The following is a 22,696-nucleotide window of genomic DNA, read 5'->3' as shown; positions in this document are numbered from 1 at the left end:
CCCTCTTTATAGAGTTAGTTTTGAGAGACAGGACTGATTTATCCATGTTTCCATAGAAACATTTTATATCAGAATTTTGCTGTATGTGTTATATTTTGGTAACATGATTTGAACCTATGTAGCAACAAAACTATGCTTGAAAATATAAAAATGTTTAAATGAATTATTCCATGATCTTCTGTGTTATTTTTAAATGTGTTCACACAGACTGAGAATCTAATGAAAAATGAGCTGTTAGAATTTTTGTTTTAAGTAATTGATGACAAGACCTTTCTGTTGATTTTTAGAGAAACACAATCAAATTTAACCTTAGAGTTCCACAACATCCAAGAAGTTTAAAAATATTGCTTCTCTTATGCAATGAATGTATAAAAAAACATATGCAAGACTTACAACTTAAGGCATCTTCACTTCTAGCTATTTTTCCTGACAGATACACAAACTATATGTAAATGTCAAGGATTGTGTTTTGATTGTATCAACCCACTCCAAATGTATGGATGTAAAGTAGAAAAAAGCTTAAGTATTTCCAGACATATTTATGTTTATATAGTGTAGATCAAACATCTGAATGGTTAACTGAATTTTTCACTTTTCTCCAGACTTTAGGATGTGATGCAAAATAACTATGTATACTTTAAAAATAATATTGACTAAAGACTAATTAATATTATAATATACTATTCCAGTTCTAAGTTTTACTCACTTATTAGGAGTACGAAGGTCAAGGAACGTTTCCTGGATATCAATGTCAATATCAGAAGGGTTTGTATTTGGCAGTTTAACTTTAACCTGAAAGAGAAAGTGAGAATAAAAATACTATTATCTTGGAGAATAGTTAATTTGAAGAGTGTAAGAATATATGGGGAAGACAGAACTAATATTTATTATGTGCAAACTATGTTCTGAGCTATGCCCTATCTTTATATCAATCTTGAGAATCAGGGATTATTATCCCCATTTTACAGATGGCGAAACTATAACAGAGAAATTTAATGAGTGGCCCAAAGGCAACCACCTGTAATTTGACTAAGGTTTATCTAGCTGCAGAGCTATATAGAAACATTTTGTTTGCTTGCCTGTAACCTTCATTGTCAGAAGGTATATACTAGTGCATCTGCTAAAGTTGGGGATCTTTAATCACCTTTATATCAGGGGGCAATTTGTATAAAAAATGTTTAATTCCTATATTGGGTGTAGGTTGGTAATGCCATCTTGTAGTCTCTTGGTATAAACTCCCATACCATATTTCCTAGGGAGGTGTAGGTGCCCAGAAAGGTTGTTATCATAACAAAAGAGAATTAACAATATGACCCCCACCTCCCAAAAAGGACTACTTGTTGGTTTAGTAAGATTTTACTTAGGAATATCTCATCTCAATTACCACATGACCCAGCACCTCCACTCCTGGGTATATGCTAAAAAGCATTGAGAACAAGTGTTCAAACAAAAACATGTACATAATGTTTTTGTTCAAAGCAGCACTATTCACAATAGCCAAAATGTGTAAGTAACTCAAATGTGCATTAAGTGATAAATGGATAAACAAAATGTGGTATATCTATATCATGGAATATTATTCAGTCATAAAAAAGAATAAAGTACTGTTACATAAATGAACCTAAAAACATTATGATAACTGAAAGAAGCCAGGAACAAAAAGTCACATATCATAGGATTCTATGTATATGAAATGTCCACAATAGGCAAATCCATAGAGATGAAAAGTAGATTGGTAGTTGCCAGGGGCTGGGGAGATGGAGGAAAGGGGAGTAACTGCTTAATGGGTATGAATTATATATTGGTGATGGCTGCACAACATTGTGAATATACTAAATTTCACTAATGGTAAATTTTACACAATTTATATTTTACCATAATACAAAGTCTCATCTCTCTAATTTATATTCATTTTCTTTTTGATGGAAGTTGATGAGATGACAAAAAGGAAATGCAACCTAAAGTTCAGGTAAATTATGAAGCCTTCTCTAAAATGAACTAGAAGACTTGAAATATTAGACATTTGGTGATTTCATGGCTGGAATGGCCAGAACAAAAGCAACAAGTTATGAGGAAAATACATATCAAATAAGTAATGGAAAATTCCTTTTAAGAAGCTTAAAGTAGGCAATTATGTTTTTGTAATATAATGTATGTGGAGCAATATATGTCTGTGAATTATATTTTACTGTATTAAACCTGTATATAAACAAAGATTTGTAAATAGAGCTCTAAAAATGCTACTATCTAAATAATTCCTATGGTTAATATTTTTATTTAACCAAGAATTACCTCCTAATTTATAGTTTGAAAACTCAGATCTCCATAATTAGAGATGCTTTAAGTGAGAGAAATAGAACATTTCTCAAAGAGAATAGTTATAGGTGCTCTGCCTCAGTAAATGAGGGTCTATTGAACAAAGAAAGCCCCATTTTTACTGTAGTAACATTCAGGTCTGATAATCAAGTTGAGATGTTCTTTTTTGTTTGTTTGTTTTGTTTTTTTACTCGCCACTATACTAATGGGGAAGGAAGAGATGTTCTTTAACATCTCATGTTGATTCATGTCACATGGCCCACAGGATACAAATATTTGTTTCTTTAGTCTGAAATGTTTAGACCTTTCAAGGTAAAATATTATTTTTGCAGGGTTAAAATGATAATTGAGAGAGGAAAAACTATGACATGCAAAATTTAGATACAATTTTTGGGTAGATCTTTGAAGTGGTTCTTAAAATCATTCGCTGTTCTAGTGAAGGATAATTCAGAAACAACTCACTAATTTTTCCTCTTAAGGAAATTAAAATTGTATACTAAAACGGTTTCAGATAAGGGACAAATTAGACAGAATGGTACACATTAATATCTCTCAAGATAGAAGATTCAATGCGAATCTTAGCAGACAAACAACTCTGGAAACATAAATCAGACTTCTTCAACAATACTTTCAATGACTACCTGGAAAATAGACACGGCTGTTAATGGACCTCTAACAGATTGTGCTCAAGACTTAACTTGTTAAACATTAATAAATACAGGATGATGCCACTGACCAAAGAATTGAAGGGATTGATGTTCCTCTCTTTACATAGGATGCAAATTGAATTCATTTCAAGGAATGAATTATTTTAATATTAACAGGTAAACTAAAAATTTCACTGGGAAACTTTCAACCTTTTGGGAGGTCAATCTTTGGAGTCAAACTTGGTTTGACTGGTTCTGTCACTTATTAGTTATTTATTGTTTGTTGGTTACCTATTTTTGCCCCTCCCAAAATTTATGGCTCAAAAAATTAATATTTATTATCCCACATAATTTCCATGGATCAGGAATTTGGGAGTAGCTCATCTAGGTGGTTCTGTCTTAAGGTCCATCATGAGGTTGTATTCAAAATATTGGCTGTGGCTGCAGACATCTGAAGTTTTGACTGGGGCTAGACAGTCTGCATCCAAGGTAGCTCACTCACGTGGCTGCTGGCAGGAGGCCTCAGCTCTTTACCACATGGACTTCTCCATAGAGTTTCTTGAGCATCCTTATAACATAACAGCTGTCTTCTCCCCAGAGTGAATAATCCAAAAGATCAAAGCAGAAGCCTTTTAAAAACATAGCCTCATAAATTACACTGTTTCATTTTTAAAAAATATCTTGTTGGTTACACAGGCCAGCCCTACTGAACATGGGAGGGAACTATACAAAAGGAAGAATATCAGGAGATCAGAATCATTGGGGGCCATATTGGAAGGTGACTACCACAGTACCCATCACTAACTTTAGTTCAGCCTTTTGGCCTTGTAAATAAAAAGTAACAGGAAAAAATTCCACTAATTTAAGGTTTATAAGATCCCTTCTTCCCATTTTCAGCTTGTCTTCAGGCAATTAGTCAAAAACTATTCAGTCTGTCTCTGGGAATTTACCTTGAAGCTTTCCTGGAGAGAGGTAAAGGTAGGTCAAAGTGCTTACAAATTGTTTTCATGGGCTTTCATTTATTCCCCTATATGTGTTGTAACAGAGCTGGCATACTATACCAAAGCCTTTGGAGGGAGTCATTATTGAGGGATTATCCCTGTGAGTTTTAAATCTCTTCTTTCTTGTCTTGTTCTTAGGAGAGATTTATATGACAAGATGGTTCCTAAAACATCATATTCCTATAATATGTAAGCAATTACCATATGCTCCCCAGCTCCTCAGATAAGTGTCTTTGGTAATATTGCAAGATGATTGAAAACTGACATGAGAAGTTCAAATAGCAAGTCTTCCATGGAGGGCATCCATTCTAGGTTTCCTCTTGAACTATCACTTTGTCACCACCAGAAGTGATGAATAAATAAAAAAAAAAATCTTATGTGTAACTTGGCTGGTCTGCACTATCTTCACTTCTTAAGAAGGGTTTGAGTTGATACTTAGGAAGATATTCTAAAATAATTTATGGGTTCTAGATATTATACAAATATTTCTATTTGACAAAAATATAGCAACCACCTCCAATAAATTTGATTCTTAGGAAATAAGTTAAGACTATTTGAGTTTCTGATTGAAAGGTAACAACATTAGGAAATTTTGATTAACAGAAAAAATTGGGGTAGGTTTTATTCTGAATTGCTTCAGTGATTTAATTTCTCATTGTTTAACTATGGAAACATGTATGAGATATTTTCTCACTGCAGCCATACTAAGTATTTCATAAAAACTCTCATAAACAATGATGATCTATATAAAAATGAAAAAAAAAAGGTTAAAGGTAATGGATCCCTACTTTGAAACTATATAAATATTTATCTCTGAAGAATAAAAATATAGAGGTATGTATTCTCCAAAACTAGGGCACAAAACCAATAGATCATCTTTTAAAATTAATAGATAAATTTCCTATAATGTTACCATTTTGAAACAGTCCAGTACTGTCTTTTTTTTAAGTAGGTCTTAGACTCAAGACTCCTCTCCTGTCACAAAAGTAAAGAGTAAGCTCAGCTCATTCTGGAGTAAGAGCATTCCTCCATACATCCAATGGCACCCACCCTCAGCCCATGAACACTCACTCACAGCCTCACCACCACTGTCTGTCTTGAGACCACCAGAACTAAATTCATTATACTTTTATCTCTATTTTTCAATAACCACAAGAAGCCTCAGACTACCAAATCATTTCTTATTGCATAATAATTACCATATGGATCTTCATATCTTCTATTCTGTCTCCATTTCCCACCCCTCATCCAATCCTGAACCTTTTCCATTAGGTCCTTTGGAACACACAGTGCATCATCCCTTATCTCTTAAGCTTCTTTAAATATTCTCTTTAATTTCTTAATGGTCTAACTGAAATCTGGATCCCCCCTACCCGATGACACTGCTTCCCTTGTAGTCCTCTCGGTTGGTGCCTGTTATTTTCTCCCATCTCCCTCACATCAATGGCTCTGCTCCTTCCTTCCAGTTTTAAAACAAAATCTCACATCCTCCATTATGCTAAGTGAAAAAAGCCAGACACAGAAAGGAAAATATTGTATGATCTCTCTTATATGTGGAATCTTTAAAAAAATGGTGAATACATAGAAACAGAGAGTAGAACGGTGGTTACTAGAGGTGGGGTGGAGGATGGGGAGATGCATATCAGAGAGTACAAAGTTTGGGTTAGTTAGGATGAATAAATCTCTAGATATGAAGTACAGCATGAGGACCATAGTTAATAATATTGTACTGTATACTGGAAATTTTCTAAGAAAGCAGAGTTTAGGTGTTTTACCCATCCCCCCACAAAAGGTAACTACCTGAAATGATGAGTATATTAACTGGCTTGACTGTAAAAGCCATTTCACTATGTATATTCATATCAAAACATCATGTTGTATATATCTTAAATATATACAATAAAAATATCATGATCTCCCACTATATATCACCCACTACTCTTCTTGTTGGAATCATCTAACAATTCCTAGGACACTCCCCCAGATTTCTTTAAAAATAGTTTCTTGTTGTCTACTGATATTTCTAACATTACCTCCTGTCTTAAATCTTGGTGATTTAAATATTCACTTAGATAACCTTTTCAACATCCAAACCTCACTTCCACAAGTCTTTGCTCAAATATTGCCTTCTCAGTGAGGTCCTCCCTGATCACACTATTTAAAATTGTAGCCACCACCAATGCCAGTACTCCCTATCACTCCCTCCTTCTCCTTTTCTCTTCACCTTATAATGTACAATACTATTTATGTATTTATGTTGTTTCTCTCTCCCATGAGAAGGTATGCTCTGTGAGGGCAGTGATATTTGTGATTTGTTAACTAGGGTATCCTCGAATGCTTAGAACAGTACCTGGCACATAGTAGGCACTCGACAAATATTTGTTGAGTAAATGAATGAATGAATATAAGGATGGTTCCATATTATAAAATTTATTAATATAATTTGCCAATAGATCAAAAGTAAAAAAAAATCATATGATCTCCACAAATGATAAAAAGACATTTGATCAAATTTATCATCCATTCTTGCTTAGAACTCTTAAAATCAGAATAGATGAACAGTGCCTCAACACACAACCCAAAGGTCAGTATCTGACTGAATGAGGAAACACTGGAATGGTTCTGATTAAAGTGAGAAATAAGAAATATTGCCAGGGCGCGGTGGCTCACGCCTGTAATCCTAGCACTCTGGGAGGCCGAGGCGGGTGGATCGCTCAAGATCATGAGTTCGAGACCAGCCTGAGCAAGAGTGAGACCCCGTCTCTACTAAAAAAATAAAAAGAAATTATCTGGCCAACTAAAATATATATAGAAAAAATTAGCCGGGCATGGTGGTGCATGCCTGTAGTCCCAGGTACCCGGGAGGCTGAGGCAGCAGGATCACTTAAGCCCAGGAGTTTGAGGTTGCTGTGAGCTAGGCTGATGCCACGGCACTCACTCTAGCCCGGGCAACAAAGTGAGACCCTGTCTCAAAAAAAAAAAAAAAAAAAAAAAGAAATAATGTCCAGTATTCACTACTATTACATAATATAGTTCTGGATGTACTATCTGATGTAATTAAATATGAAATAGGAGATAAAATTTTTGGAAAGGAAGAGATAAAATTATCATTATCTGAGGGAAGAGCATTCTAGGTGGAAAGAATGGCAAGGAATTGGGAAATAACCTGGCATATTGAAGGATCAGAAAGAAGGCCAAGGTGAGTAGAACATAACAAACAAGGAAGAAAATGCAGCACTGGATAAAACTGTAAAGGTAGGTAAGGGTTAGATCATACAGGGCCTCATAGATCAAGATTAGGAGTTTGGATTTTGTTCTAAGTGCAGCAGGAAGCCATTGAGGGTTCTAAGCAAAGAAATGACATGATCTGATTTACTTTTGAAGAGGATCTCTTATACTCTGTGTGGAAAGGCTATAAGGAAGCAAGAGTTGAAGCAGGGAGATGAGTCAGAAGAGAATCATAATGGTCCAGGTAGAGATGCTAGTGGTTTGTAACATGATAGCAGTTGTGGTAGTAATGAAAATTAGATGAAGTTAGAATATATTTTGAAGATAGAGCCAGTAAGACTTGCTAATAGATTGAATATGAGGTATAAAGGAAAGAGGAATGAGGGGTGATTTAGGATTTTAGCTTGAGCAAAACTGGGTGAATGTTGTTGCCATGAGGAAGATGAATGAGAAAGAGGTTTAGGGAAAGCAATTAAGAGTTCTGTTTTGGACATGTTAGGTTTGAGTTGCCTATTAAACAAATGGTAGGTGCCATGTAAGTAGCTAGTTATATCAATCTAGGGCTTATGGGAGAGGTCAGGACTAGAGAAATAAATGGTATTTAAAGCTATGGGACTACATGGAAAGAGAATAGAGAAAAAAGACACAAGTCAAAGCTTCAGAGAACTTAAGGCAGCAGAGGAAGCACCAGTAATTTGGGAGAAAAGGAGAGGAGGAATGTCCAGTGATTTTGGAAGAAAACCAGGAGGGGGGCATTAAAGTAAAGAGACAACAATGTTTCAAGAAGAAGGGAGTAGTCAACAGGGTGGAATGCTGCTGAGTAGTCACTTTCATGTCTTCAATCTTTCTTTTTCTAAACAGTGTTTCTAAACTGGAGGGATGCAACAGTAACATTTGGTACAGGACAATTCTTCATTCTTGAGGACTGTCCCTCTTATTGCATCCCTGGCCTTGAATACTAAATGACAATAACATCCTATACTCATTGTAACAACCAAAAAAGCTTCCACCATTTTCTGAAAGTCCCTTAGGGGCCTATACCATGACTACATTTTACTGTTTATTAGTTCTGGTGACACACAGTAGGAACCAAATAAATATTGTATGAATGAACAAATGGATTGTTGTCATCAGCTGAAAAACATACTTAAGTCTCTCCCATCCTCAAAACCTCCCCTAAATCCTGCCTCCATCTTAACAACCATCTGTCTCCTTGCTCTTCTCCTCATCTCTGCTAAACTTCCTCAAAGAAAAATCTGTATTTGCTGCTTTCTCTTCCTCATGTCCTATTCACTTCTCAGCTTTCTTCAGTCCAGCAATTGCTATGCCACTGAAGCTGGTCTCTTCCAAAGATCACCAAAAGTTTCTTAACTGACAATCTAAAAGTTACTTCTGCATTCTAATCCTGCTTTACTTGTCTACTGCAGTAGATACTATTATGGTTTCCCTTCCATCTCTGAATAACCCTTCCCAGTTTCCTCTTTCTTTATTCACCCCTCAAGTAGTAGTATTTTCCAAGGTCAATCTGCAAATCTGCTCGCAGGGAGTCAGAAGTTTTTGCCAGCTCCAGCTCAAGGACTCTGTACCATGTGATTTAGATGTTTTGAGGAAACTCCTCAAAATTACATCATCAAAATATGAAATTACTGATTTATTACCAAGTAATGTGTATAAGACATTCTTCACCTTTATTCCCTCCCTAACCTTAAGCCCACCTCAAACTCTCTTTCCAAATTAAATCTCTCCCCCCAATCTCACTATCTTTATCTCATTATGGGGACTTTTATTGTTAACTGTACTGATTTTGGTATTGTTTAAAAATTTAAATGTATATTATTTTCATAATCAGAAATATATTAAGTCTATACAATTAGATTAACTTTTAGGAAAGTATTCATTCCCACCACCACTATTATGAAGGATTGTTATGATATTAACTATCAAGGTATGTATATTACTGAGAGAACTATTAGAAATTTAGTTGAAGGTTTACTGTGCTGCCTGGAACTGATAATAAAGAATCATATTACAGGCCGGGCATGGTGGCTCATGCCTGTGATCCTAGCACTCTGGGAGGCCGAGGCCAGTGGATCGTTTGAGCTCAGGAGTTTGAGACCAGCCTGAGCAAGAGCAAGACCCCGACTTTACTAAAAATAGAAAGAAACTAGCTGGACATCTAAAAATATATAGAAAAATTAGTTGGGCATGGTGGCATGCCTGTAGTCCCAGCTACTCGGGAGGCTGAGGCAGGAGGATCGCTTGAGCCCAGGAGTTTGAGGTTGCTGTGAGCTAGGCTGATGCCACGGCCCTCTAGCCTGGGCAACAGAGTGAGACTCTGTCTCAAAAAAAAAAAAAAGAATCATATTACAGTTCAAATATCCTTCTCCCTGCCACATGGTCTGATATATAACCAATCAAACAAGGTTAGCATAATCAGGAAGTCCACCAAAAATTCCCCAAATTACAAAAACAGGTGTCCATCCTCTAGAATTTTAAGTGGAAAAGAAAATCCATTTCATTATCTAGTAGCCAGATGTATTTATTCATTAAAAATAAATGAATGTAACTGTTTTAACCTTAAGAGAGAAATCAGGATTTGAAAAGCAGACCATTCCAGAAACAAGTGAATTCTTAGAGGATGAGCAGACACTTTGTTCAGAATGATTGATAGCCCTTTCTGAGATAAAAAACGTGTGTGATAAACATGTGGCTCCTGGCTGTGTCAGCCGGATGGTGACTGACTTCTATCCCATCCCTGACTCTTATCCCATTCTCAGTGAGATTTAGGGATTGGGAAAGGTTCATATCCCAGGGAGGAGAGGACAATGAAAAGAAAACCAGGCTTAGTGACTTGTTTTTTAGGTCACATCAGAATGTCCCCTTATCAATATAAATCCATCAAAGTAGGACACCAAAATATTATGTATCCATTCTTGCTCAAACAGCATCAAGCTATCTGCAAGCTGTTTTCTCCCTCTCCTAGAACAAACAATGGACAATTTGGCAGAATACCAATAACCCTGGCTAGCCCCACTCATTTTTGGATTTTAGAGATAGTCTGCTGTTCAACACTCATGGGTGAAAATGGGAATCCACTGGCCTATTTCCCCAATGCATCCATCCCATTTCAGGCCACAAATAGTCCTATGCAGAAACCAGACTATCTTACTAGATATCTTTTGATACCTATAGTTTCTTTTTCCATACTCTCCAACTGGATCCCAAGAGGTCCAGTACCTGACAGATTTTTTTACTTCACTCATTATCTTTGTTGGTATCTCTAAAGCCACAATCCCAACCTCGCTTCACTGATCCAGTTCCTCTTCATTTTCAATATTTGGCCTAAAACTGGAGTAAGAATTTACAATGCCACTGTTTGAACTCTGTCCCTGATTGTTGACTCCATCCCAAGGGCCACCTATTCTGTCCCCAGTTAGCCCCATTCTGCAAGTTTCATACCATCCCTCTCAACCTTATTTCCCAAACACACACACACACACACACACACACACACACACAAAATACTTGAAATCAGTTCCTCTTTATTCCAAGCCTGATGCAAAACCAGCGATCTGTAGTGGTATATTGTAATACCTGCAGAGAGCAAACACCATCAACTCTGAAAATCAACATCTCTAGTCCCTTTTGATCTCTTGAGTTCCATATAGATTTGTATTTCTAACATCCTACTGGACACCTCCAGCAAGATTTCCTACTGGCACTTCAAACTCAATATAACCAAAACTTAATATCTTTCTCCTAGAACTTTGTGTTCTTTCTGTTGCATTCCATACCCCACCCATGCAGCATGCAAACAAAATCATCCGTTGATTACTTACTCTCATTCCAAAAGTAATAGAGAGTAACTGTAAAAACTATGGAAGATTCAGATGAGAAAAAAGAAACAAAAACCATCCTTAAGTTTATCGTTCAGAGACAACCACATTATATTCCCATATCTTGATTAATGCTATCACCATTTTCCTAGTCACCCAAACTAGAAATCTGACTGCTCTTTCTCCATTTACATATCGCATTTGACCATTTTCCAAGTCCTATCAACATTACCTCCAAAATGTCTACTGAATCCATTCTTTTCTCTCTATCCCCACTGCCACAGTCCAGGCTCTTACTTCTCTTATCTAGACTAGTACAATTACCTACCTGGTTTTCCTACTACCAGTCTCCCAGACTCACACTTTATCTCCTATCATAATCACCACCAAATTCAATCTTCACAATGCCACTAGAGTTGTTCTGTAATACCCATCCAATCATTTCATTCATCTGCTTTAAAACATTTACTAACTCTAATGCCCACAAAATAAAGTCCAGCTTTCATGGTGTCTTACTCTGCTTTGGTTTCCATAGCAAAATACCATATACTGGGCACTTTAATTAACAGGAATTTTTTTTCTCACAGTTCTGGAGGCTAGAAGCCTAAGACCAGGGTGCCAGCGTAGTTGAGTTTTGGTGAGGGCCTTTTTCTTGATTTGCAGATTGTTACCTTCTTGCTGTGTCCTCATATGGTGGAGAGAGAATGAGCAAACTTTCTGGTGTTTCTTCTTATAAGGTCACTAATCAAATCATGAGAGCCCCATCCTCATAACCTCATCTAAACCTAATTACTTCCCAAAGGCCCAATCTCTAAATACCATCACATTAGGAGTTAGGGTTTCAGCATATGAATTTTGGGGGAACATATTCATTGCACAGTGGTATGTGTGACATTCAAGGGCATTTTCAAGCAGCTCTAAGCCACTTATTTTGTTTTGGCTTCTATATTACTTCATGCCAGTGCATTCTGGGACTTCAAGAACATCATAAATAGTTCTCAAAATTTACCATCTACTTTCATAGCACTCTGGCATTGCTCATGCTGTTCATTCTGCTTGGATAGCTTTTCACCCTTTCCTGCTGGACAAACTATTATTTTTCCTTCAATTGTCCAGGTCAAATGCCACCTCTATTGTCAAGTCAGCTTGGATTTCCTCTTTTTTGCACTCATATCACTTTGCATATACTTTTATCAAATTCAAACAGCCTGGATTCAAATCTGACAGATTCTAAATGTGTGACCTTAAGCAAGTTACTTGATTATACTTCAGTAACCTCATTTGTAAAATGGGGGTCATTATAGCACCTATTTCATATGGTTGGTGTAAGGATTAATGATTGACTATGTGTAAAGTTCTTAGAGAAATGCTTGGCACATAATAAGCATTAGATAAATTGTTTCCTATTAGTATTACTATTATGACATGTCAAGTGAAAACAATAAGGACAAAAATGTTTATTCATAGTGTAAATGTAGGGAAATATTTTCACTATGACACTGACACTCTGGTGACCTTGCACTATTCATATAGTCCATGTACGCAAAGTTGAATTACAGCAAGAGCCGGGTCTTGGCGGAACATCCTGTGATCCTCCTGGAACATGGGAAGATGAGCAGTCTTGTGAGCTGCTTCAATGCTGTTTCTTATCTGCCTCTCTACCTTGTGGGAGGCTGCCACGAGGCAGTTTCTCATCCTACTCCCTGATTCCAGTAAGACATAGGACTTTCCACCTCCCTCCCCTTGGGTACAGATGTAAACTATAAAAACAGCTAGCTGCAGTCTAGAGTTGGTTCTTCAGTAACAGAGTGCCTTGCTGCTTGTGTTGCCTGTCATCTGGCCCGTCTGGTTCATTGTCTTCCTGTAGGCAAAGAGATACAGGCAGCTGACACCGTACTGATCTTGCTAATACTGTCTGTGTAAGTAATAAACTCTATCTTTTTGGGGTCATTGTTTCCTTATTGGATGAATCTATGAAAGTCTGGCAAGCTCACCTAGTAGCTGCCACTGCACTACTGCTTATGGACTGCTTGATGTCTTGACAGTAAGCTCCTTGAGAGAAGAAGAACATTGTCTATTTTGTTCAACGCTGTATATCCAGTATCTGGCCCATAGTATCTGGCACATAGTAGATGCTCAATAAGTATTTGTTGAATTTTTAAAAATTATAGGAAACAATGAAACATATGTATTCAAAGATATATAGTCAAGGATGTATATCAAACCCATTACAGTGGGAGATTTGTGGGGAGGGATGGAGACTATAGCTAGAAGATGAAAGGGACAATAAAAAACAAAATAAAATAAAAGCAAGGTAGGGCCCTTCTACTCATTAGGTTTAAAGAAAAATGTATATGTCACCTAGGAAGAAGAAGCCCTCTAGCTCTCCTATTATTTTTCCATTACTTTCTATGAGTATTTGATACCTTGTAAGCCTGATGTTAGTTTCTCAAGTGTAATAGAAGAAGGAGAGACTAGACCAGCATCTTCCAAACTGTTTACCAAGGAACCCCAGTCATTCTCCTAAGAGCTGCCTCATGGGTGGTAGTACCTTTTTAACTAAGGCAGTGGTACCTTTATGTGTTTTGTATGTTGGGATTTCTCATAGAAATTTGTTTGAAGAAAAACCTTAACAGCTAAAATCAAAACAAAACAAACCTGTAAACCACTGATTTATGGAAAGTTGGCAGCTACAAACTTGGGAGTAAAGCAGCGGAGGATAACAATAGGGCAGTCAGAATTTGAATAATGGGGCTCTTTGGCTTTGGGGTTAGAAGGAAAGTTTGCTGAAGACATATATATTCCTAATTCAGTATTTTGTTTAGGACCATCACTTTGATTTGGAATTCATAAATCTTGCTTTCTTATTTGGAGTCTAGGGAGGGTAAAGGAAAGGATGATCTTTGTGAATTTTTAAACCCCAAACCACTCCTTGTGCTTAAATAGATTATACTCCTATTACCTTCCTCAGCTTAAGCAAGGGCTTTCTTCTTATAGTCTCTGGATTATATTGTTATTTACAGACCAGGTCCAGGACCCAAATAACATATTTAGCCAATTCTAAGGTACAATTTTCCCCACATTATAATGTTTCTCATATTAAGATGAATCATACAATCAATGCATACATTTAATGTGATAGTGTACCTATTTTTCCTCTTAAGTGTGATTATTAAGTAAATGGCATGTTTACAATTTGATATTGTCTTAGATTCAATTAAACATCATATTATTAACAGGAATGATAAGCATGTAAATTTGAGCAAAAATACTTGATATAGGTTCAACAGCCTCTTTACTCTGAGTCTTACTAGGGGGGTTAAGCATGATGGTGGATGTCATCATTAATATGCCTATAGGATAAAATGCAAGCTACAAATTGGGACTTTTTATATTTTTTGAGAGTCAGCTTACCAATACAGCATTGCCAATATTTATTCTTTATTCTTGTTATATTCACTGCTTACTCAAATATGCCATGCTATTTCATGCTTGAATACCTTTCCATGTGCTCTTCCCTCTGCTTGGAATGCCCTTCTTGGAATGTTGTCCACTGTAGAAATCCCATCCACCCAAACAAAGTTGATCCTTTCCTGCTTTATGTCACTATGTACCTGATATATGACTCTAAATTTGTACTTACCATACTGAACTGCAATGATTTGTTAGGTATCCATCTCCTTTACTGTAAATTCCTTGAGGACAATTGGCTGTTTCTTATTTATTTTTGTATCTCTAGTACTTAAGACAGTGCTTGCTATGTACTAGCATTCACTAGGTATTTAAAGACTGAATAAATGAAGAAATAAAGAGTAATAATGGAAAGAAAGAGAAAAAGAACAATATATCAGTGGTAAAGTGCCATAGCACCAACAGATGTTTTATTTGCTGCTTCTATTCAGTGGTATCCATGCCTTATCCAAACCTTTTGAACTCCTAGAGGACTTACAATTATCTATACTGAGTTTAATTCTTAATAATAAAATGAGTTTGTTTATGTTAGTTTGTCTCCTCAGTTGATTATAAATTCATTAGAGGGAAGTATCAAGTCATCTTCTGTATATACTTACCAGATTTTAGATAAATTGTATATCCTATTATGAGGTGTGATTTAGTTTCCAAGATTCTTCATTCTGAATATCTTTATTATTAAAACTAGTAGTAATTTGCATGAGAGAAACGGAAAGGCTAGCAACAGTTTTTATTTATTTAGGGCCTAGAATTTCTCCAGAATTTAGAGCGATCCCTAACACTAGCCACCAAAAACACAATTTTACAGTAATTTAAGAGAGAGGAATTTGAATGTTACTGGTAAAACCCTGGGAGCTAATTATTTCAAGATTACTTGAAACCTTAACTCATTAGAGTTTGAAAAATCTCCTGAGGTACTTAACGTCACTATTCCCATTATGTTACTTGATTTAAATGAATGTGTTAGATTTTGCTAATAAGAGAAAACCTGAAGTTTATGCAAAAGAGAAATTCCATTTATCATTTGCTTAAGGAAAAAATATTAAGCATCTCCCATGGGTAGCTCAGTATTCTATAATGTATTATAAGAGAGGAGGGAAAAAGATAGAAACATAGCCCCTGATCTCAAAAAATAAAATTTTAACATAAGAATCATTTGTGTATGTTGCCAAAACGAGCAAAATTACACACTCCTAGATTAGGCCTAGATTTTTCAGCAAGATTATTATGAGGATCAAATAAGCAAAAGTAAGGTGGTCTCATTGATACTGTTGATAATGCCATTGCTATTATATACAAACAATGACTTGGCAAAGGATGCTTTCCAACATGCTATAGTGTCATTCAGATAAGGGAGCCAAGTAACATTTTAGATGTCTTCTTAGTCTTTTTAATCAGAAGTTCCAAAAATTAAGAAAATCCCTTTTTAAATCCCCCAATACAAGCTGAGTCATTGCAAGAAATACAGAAATAAAAGATAAAGACAGATTCAGGGAAGGAAATATTTCATTCTGATTGCTTTTCAACTCATCAGAAGTTAATATCCAGTCAGATGGCATACATGGGACAGAACTAGGATGAAAGAAAATTTAGTCCAATCAGATTGAGCAGTTTTAATAGGACTAGAAATCGTGTATTGTGTCATATGATTCTATTATGTTTATTTGTGAGTCTTATCCAAAATATGGAAACTTAGTTTGTTTTGTACATGTTACCTATTTTATTTATTTAATTTTATTTTTTCAGGTGGGGGTTTTGCTGCATTGCCCAGGCTCGTCTTGAACTTCTGGGCTCAAGCAATCCTCTCACCTGAGCCTCCTGAGTAGCTGGGATTATAGGTGCATGCCACCATGCCTGGTTTCATGCTATTAATTTTAAACTGTCCATCACACTATTCCCCTAGTATCTGAAACACATCAACCACTATTTTTAAAGAGTTTTCAGCCTTGTCTACAATATTTTATATATATATATATATATATGTATACATATATATAACAATCAATTTAGCTACAGCAGTCATATAGAAAATGGGGAAGGGGAGGAGAGGCTTACCACTACATCCTGACAACATGCTGATGAAGGGTCCTTTCTTGTAAATGCCAGGAATACATCCTCAGTTCCCACCTGCTGTTGGAATACAATCTCATACCTGAAAAAATGTCAATGATAATAGAGACTTAACAGGAAAAGCAATTTCCTGTCACAGAGTGGAAAACTAGAAACTTATGAGGATATGCTATTTACAAAAAAAATAAAAGGACTAAATACAGTGCTTGCAGTTTTTCAGGCATGTAGTAGAATATAAAGGAAAAGAAGTCTAGCAATGCAGTAAAAATACCAAATACTGAAAAGCAGGATTGTTATTACTTTCTAAAATAAAGCTTAATTGTTTGAGAGCTATACAAATAAAATGGATTGAGAGAAATTCTAGTAAGATTCTAATAAGGTTAAAAGCAGAAGAAAAAAAGGAAGGTCTGTTCCTGGAAAGCAATGGCTCAGAAAAAATACTGGGCCCATAACCCAGGGTTTATGGATAGATAGAAATCCTCCTCTGCTAAGTTTAAACCACAGAGTTAGAAAATCCAGGTTTAGTACTGTTTCTGTCATTAACTGTGGACCTTGGTTAAGTCACAAACTCATGAGGTCTCAGCTTCCACATTTGTATGATTTGTGGGAGTGGTTGGTTTGAACTAAATTGTCTCTATGGTCTTTTCCACCTCTACGATGTTGTAATAGAAGCTAGTAATGCAGTCAGCACAGCTACATTATAGTGTTTAGAATCTAGTACTATAGAAAAGTTCAATGGAAGATTTTTTTGGTATTTCACCTCACACCTGACAAGTCTTTCCTTCTTTCCAAATTTTGGCCCCTAGGGATAGAATGGTTTATAGAAGCACCCAGCAATAAGGCACTCTATCTCTTCCTATAGCATAAAACAAACCTTTACAAATTATTTTTTCTTCTTGATTCTACCCTAATGAAGAAATGGAAAATCTCTGTATAGGAAGACTAAAGGGCTATATTGAACTTCTGACCATTTGCAAATAAGAATGCCCAAGAGTGAAAAAGGAATTTCTCTGAGTTCAAACAGAACTAACAGTAAGTAACTATTTGATATGGGGCCCTTTTTTCTTAATAGGCTGTAATATCTCCCAAGTATTTAGAAAGGTGAAGCCAGGTTAAAACAATCAGAAGGGACTGATCCATATGCTCATGACTCTCAGATGGATTTTCGCAAGCTCCTGCTCCTATCCTGAGCTCCAGACACAATTTTCCAAGTACTTACTGTATAGGTTTGCTTTGAATGTCCTAAAGGCACCTAGGAGTCTACAGGTACAAAGCCAAACTCACTGCTTGCGTCTCCTCCACCTATAATCCCTATGAAAGTTACTGCATCACCATTTACTCAATCACCTAAGCTAGTATAATAACTTTAGCATCATCTTTGATGCTTTCCTCTCATCCATTTTGTCTAATCAAATACCAAATCTTCCTGCAAAATTCTCAAAGACCTCATACTTCTCCCCAAGGCCAGTGCCTTAGCTGAAGCCCTTGTTATTATTTTATTTGGCCACTTGTGATTCTTCTTTTGTGAACTGCCTGTTCATGTTCCTTACCTGTTTTCCTCTTTACCCACTGGAACATTTTGAAACGCATTTTCATGAGGTAGAAAATAAAGATAAAAAATCTCATAAAGCAATTTTTCTCATATCTTCACTGAAGTTATTATTCATTTAAAGCTTTCGTGGATGTTCTATCTATAGAACATCAAATATCAGGATGAAATGTGAAAAATTTACTCAAATTTGAAGCTTACTGCATATGGATGTTTGACATTCTTTAGACAATACGACAAATGAGTGACTTAATTCTTACCTTTCATATGGATGTGTGGGCACTGTGTAAACATAACCTGAGATTTACTCTCTTCATTCTTAGGATGTAGACAGAAATATTGTTCTAAAATCTCCTTTGATTTTTTTGTGAGGTTTATGGTTTTGACATTGTTTATTTGAAAGCTGGATACTACTTTCTAGTTAGTTATCTGCAGTCTCCCACTGCTTCTATTTTCAGAAATGACGTAGAAGATGGAAGTATAAGTTCTTTTTTAAAGTATTGGACAGTTTTGTAGTCAGAATTAGAAAAGTTGTCAGATCACTTTCCATAGAAGTTATTAAGAATTTATAAAGTAGGCCGGGCGCGGTGGCTCACGCCTGTAATCCTAGCACTCTGGGAGGCCGAGGCGGGTGGATCACTCGAGGTCAGGAGTTCGAGACCAGCCTGAGCAAGAGTGAGACCCCCGTCTCTACTAAAAATAGAAAGAAATTAGCTGGCCAACTAAAAATATACATAATAGAAAAAATTAGCTGGGCATGGTGGCACATGCCTGTAGTCCCAGCTACTGGGGAGGCTGAGGCAGTAGGATCGCTTAAGCCCAGGAGTTTGAGGTTGCTGTGAGCTAGGCTGACGCCACGGCACTCACTCCAACCCGGGCAACAGAGCGAGACTCTGTCTCAAAAAAAAAAAAAAAAAAGAATTTATAAAGTACATTATAATTTAGTAAATATTGGCTTTGTCTTTCTAGCTATTCTAAGTATTCAATTGAGATTTTATTTCAAAATATATATATTTAAAGCTTAGTCTATTTAACTATTAATTGCAACTATGTATATAAACATACTTTAAGTTCCTTAAAAGTATGATTGGTTTTTTAAATCAGAATGAAAAGCTTTTTACAATAATTCTAAATTTCATATTTACAATTTGATGACATTGAAAAGGATACAAAGCAAGGCTTGAATCCTGCTTGCAAAATATACTGAATGCTAAATATAATCTTGAAATATCTAGTAAATAAGTCTGGATAATTGATAACTGGAGGGAGATCATAGTCTCTTACCAAAATTGTAGAACATTGAATAATTAAAAGCAGGTCTTTGACACATAAACATGGTATTGAAATTTAGTTGTATGAATGCTTGCAATTTAATGGGTTGTTTTTCTTCCACTGTTAGTTTCACATTATACAACAAACTGACATTAAATATAAATTTATAATCGAAATGACTATATTTTTTGGTTTTTGCTAGATAATAACTGCAAGAAGGTGTTATGTTTTAGTATTTGTTTCTACTCTAGAAGGAAAAAAAATCATCCATTATACATGCCTTCTGTGTGCTGCTGTAGTTTTATCTTTTCTGTGGTATAAGTTACTTTATGAATCTTGTCAAAAATAGAATGGTATCAGATGACACATCTTACTTAAACCCCTAAACACATTCCTGGCTTCATTTGACTTACTCTGGGATTTCTCTAACGTCCCACATATCATCATGCTCTGCTCCTTCTGGAACATCTTCTGGATTCCAGATGTCACGGCTCTCTTCCTCACTGGTTTGAGGGATGTCTGTGGAGAAAGGGAAGATAAAGCTGAAGCTGTTGCTTGTTTTCCTCCTCTAAATTGCTCCTGTTCTTCTTCACCCTCAGTTTGGGATAACTCAAGTAAAACGTTCTCTATTTGTAATCATTAGCTCTTCTTTCTGGTCAAAACAAGCTAAATTTGTAACAACTGGCTTTAAATAATTTTATCAATACAAACAAATACATTGCAGAATTGTAATAACAGCTGTAGAAAATTTGGGAAAAACACATACACAAAAAGAAGAAAATAATCTACAATCCAACTGCCCGGAGATAATCAATATTAACATTCTGGTGCTTCCAGTTTCTCTTTCCCTCCACCCACACCCTCTCTCTATATATATATGCAAAGAAATATTACACATTTTTTTCAGAAACATAAATAAGATCATATGTAAAAGTATAATCAATCTGATTTGGATAGAAATATCTTGCATTGTGTTTTGCTATATAAAGAACCCTTTGATACTTTTTCGATGCAAACATGATATAATTCTTAAAACAATATAAGTTAAAGAAACTGAAAGCAGTGGAGGCAATGATCATTTTTTTCTTTTTTTTAAGCCTCTTTCCAGAGGAAGGCAATGAGCATTTCTTAATCCAGTATTTTCCTCATGTAGACATGAGCTTTAAAGAATCTCTATCACTTTTCCTTTATACAGAACTGAGCATGTGCTTGAGTTTCTACATGTCATCTTAAAATGTTTAAAAGTAGATAGGCTCCAATAGGCATGGAAAAACCCAGCTTATGTTTGTTCTAACTATTGTGGCATCAAATGGAGACCAGCATTAAGTGCAGGGCATTACTGTGAGTCCTTTAAAGCATTCCCAGAAATGTACCTGACTGCCAGGTTCTCAATTCTGCCAATTCTTTTGAAATTATCTGCTTCTATCTAGCATGGGCTTTGTAAAGCCTAACTACAGATTTGTATAGAACATTTTACATATGAATCATTACCCTCAGAATTTAGAGATTGTTATATCTACATTATCAGAAATACAGGCAACACAGAAATATATCAAGTTTGAACTAGTCCTCCACGGAGTGAATTGCTCTTTGAGTAAGGCAAATAGCCTCTGGAGTATGTACAGTAATAATAACTGAAATTTAAAAACTATTCTCAGACCTCATTTTAGCCATTATTTTAAACATTTTTCCAGATAAAATCTTTCACAATTAGCTAAATTGATAAATAAAATTCACTTCTTCCCGCCCATCCTCTGGTTTAACGGTAATCGTGATCAACAGAAAGTCTTCTACATTTTTAAAGATTTGTAAATGTTCAACTCTGTAAAAATGTATAGACAAAATGGAAAAACATAAAAGAATATTTATTCTAGTTTATTGGACCTGTGATTTTGTAAGTAACCACATAAACTTTAATTTATAAGCATTTCAATGTAAGATAAAATTGTGTAGATTTTTACTGGTTTCTCCAAAAATCTATTAGGTCAGTCAGGGCAGGGACTCTTTCTGTTTTGATCTGCATCATTTTGATCATACTGCCTGATACTTAATAGGCTCTCAATGAATATTTATTGAGGCCAGGTGTGGTGGCTCATGCCTGTAATCTCAGCACTTTGACAGGGGCCAAGGTGGGAGGATCACTCGAGGACAGAAGTTCAAGACCAGCCTGGGCAATATAGCAAAACCCCATCTCTACAAAAAAATTAAAAAATTAGCTGGGCGTGGTGGCACACACCTGTAGTCCTAGCTACTCAGGAAGCTGAGGTAGGAGGATTGCTTGAGCCCAGAAGTTCAAGGCTGCTATGAGCTATGATCGTGCCATTGCATTCCAGCTTGGGTGAAAGAGTGAGACCCCTCTCAAAAAATATTTATTGAATGAATTCTATGAAATTGCCAGAATATAGGAGGCTGGGAGGTAAAGAAGCTAAGCATCTTGATAGATAGACCCTAATAAATAAAAAGTTATCTGATCACACATGAATTTCATGGTCTTTTATCTCAGAAAATATACCAAGGAATGTGGATAATCCTAGGTATATTGATTTCCATTATTAAAAAAACTACTTACCTCCAGCAGTATAGTAAAAACTTCTTTATATATAAATGGCTGTTTATCATTTCCACGATTATTTTAGTTCATCTTTTTTCTTTTTTATTCACTTTAATTAACAAATAAAAACTATATATATTTATTATGTACAACATAATGTTTTGAAATGTGTATATATTGTGGAATGGTTAAATCAAGCTAATTAACATATGCATTACTTCATATACATATCACTTATTTGTGATGAGAACACTTAAAATCTACTCCCTTAGCAACTTTCAAGTATACAATATTGTTATTTAGTTCATTGTAACAAGCACTAGTGTTAGTTAGTATTACTCTCCCTATAATTTTTCTGCCAAGGAAAAAGTTATATTGATCTATACTGCTTTGTTACCTTCGAGCTCTTCGTTTTTTGGTGGCCCAATATTCCCAGGGCCCATGGCTCCAATACAAGATGAATAATTTGACTGGAGGAGAAGAAAAAAAATCCAACATTCTGTAATTACTGCTTGTATAACCTATATGACTAGTAATACTTTAAATTTGATAAGCTTTCCATCTATAAACCTCATAGAGCTTTCCAGTTCAATTACCCATCTTTGTTACACAACAGAGAGGCAGATGCCACATATTATTTTGAATGTGCTTTCCTTGTTCTTTCAAAAAATATTTGGTTTAATAGACTCTAGGGCAGAATTGATCTTTAGTCAGACTAAATCCCCAGTTCCAGTTCAGTGAATCATATATCCCTG

At 35.7% G+C, this 22,696-nt stretch overlaps 2 protein-coding genes across 2 annotated transcripts in view; one reads left to right on the top strand and one right to left on the bottom strand.

The window, feature by feature from the left end:
• The window catches only part of DNAAF6 (dynein axonemal assembly factor 6), a 38,355-nt gene that overhangs the window by 4,426 nt on the left and 11,233 nt on the right, over positions 1-22,696 (bottom strand). Inside the window, exons 3-6 of the mRNA XM_045537916.1 lie at positions 22,339-22,411; positions 19,804-19,909; positions 16,555-16,651; positions 707-792 (exon numbers count right to left, since the gene is read on the bottom strand). Coding sequence (XP_045393872.1) covers positions 707-792; positions 16,555-16,651; positions 19,804-19,909; positions 22,339-22,411 — 362 coding nt within the window. The remainder of the gene's footprint in view (positions 1-706; positions 793-16,554; positions 16,652-19,803; positions 19,910-22,338; positions 22,412-22,696) is intronic.
• The window catches only part of NUP62CL (nucleoporin 62 C-terminal like), an 89,815-nt gene continuing 79,974 nt past the window's right edge, over positions 12,856-22,696 (top strand). The window contains exon 1 of the mRNA XM_045537915.1: positions 12,856-12,947. The gene's annotated coding sequence lies outside the window, so the exon portion shown is untranslated. The remainder of the gene's footprint in view (positions 12,948-22,696) is intronic.

Source organism: Lemur catta, chromosome X (assembly GCF_020740605.2).
Source record: "Lemur catta isolate mLemCat1 chromosome X, mLemCat1.pri, whole genome shotgun sequence".
Classification (NCBI taxonomy): domain Eukaryota; kingdom Metazoa; phylum Chordata; class Mammalia; order Primates; family Lemuridae; genus Lemur; species Lemur catta.
This window is presented reverse-complemented; position numbering and strand designations above follow the sequence as displayed.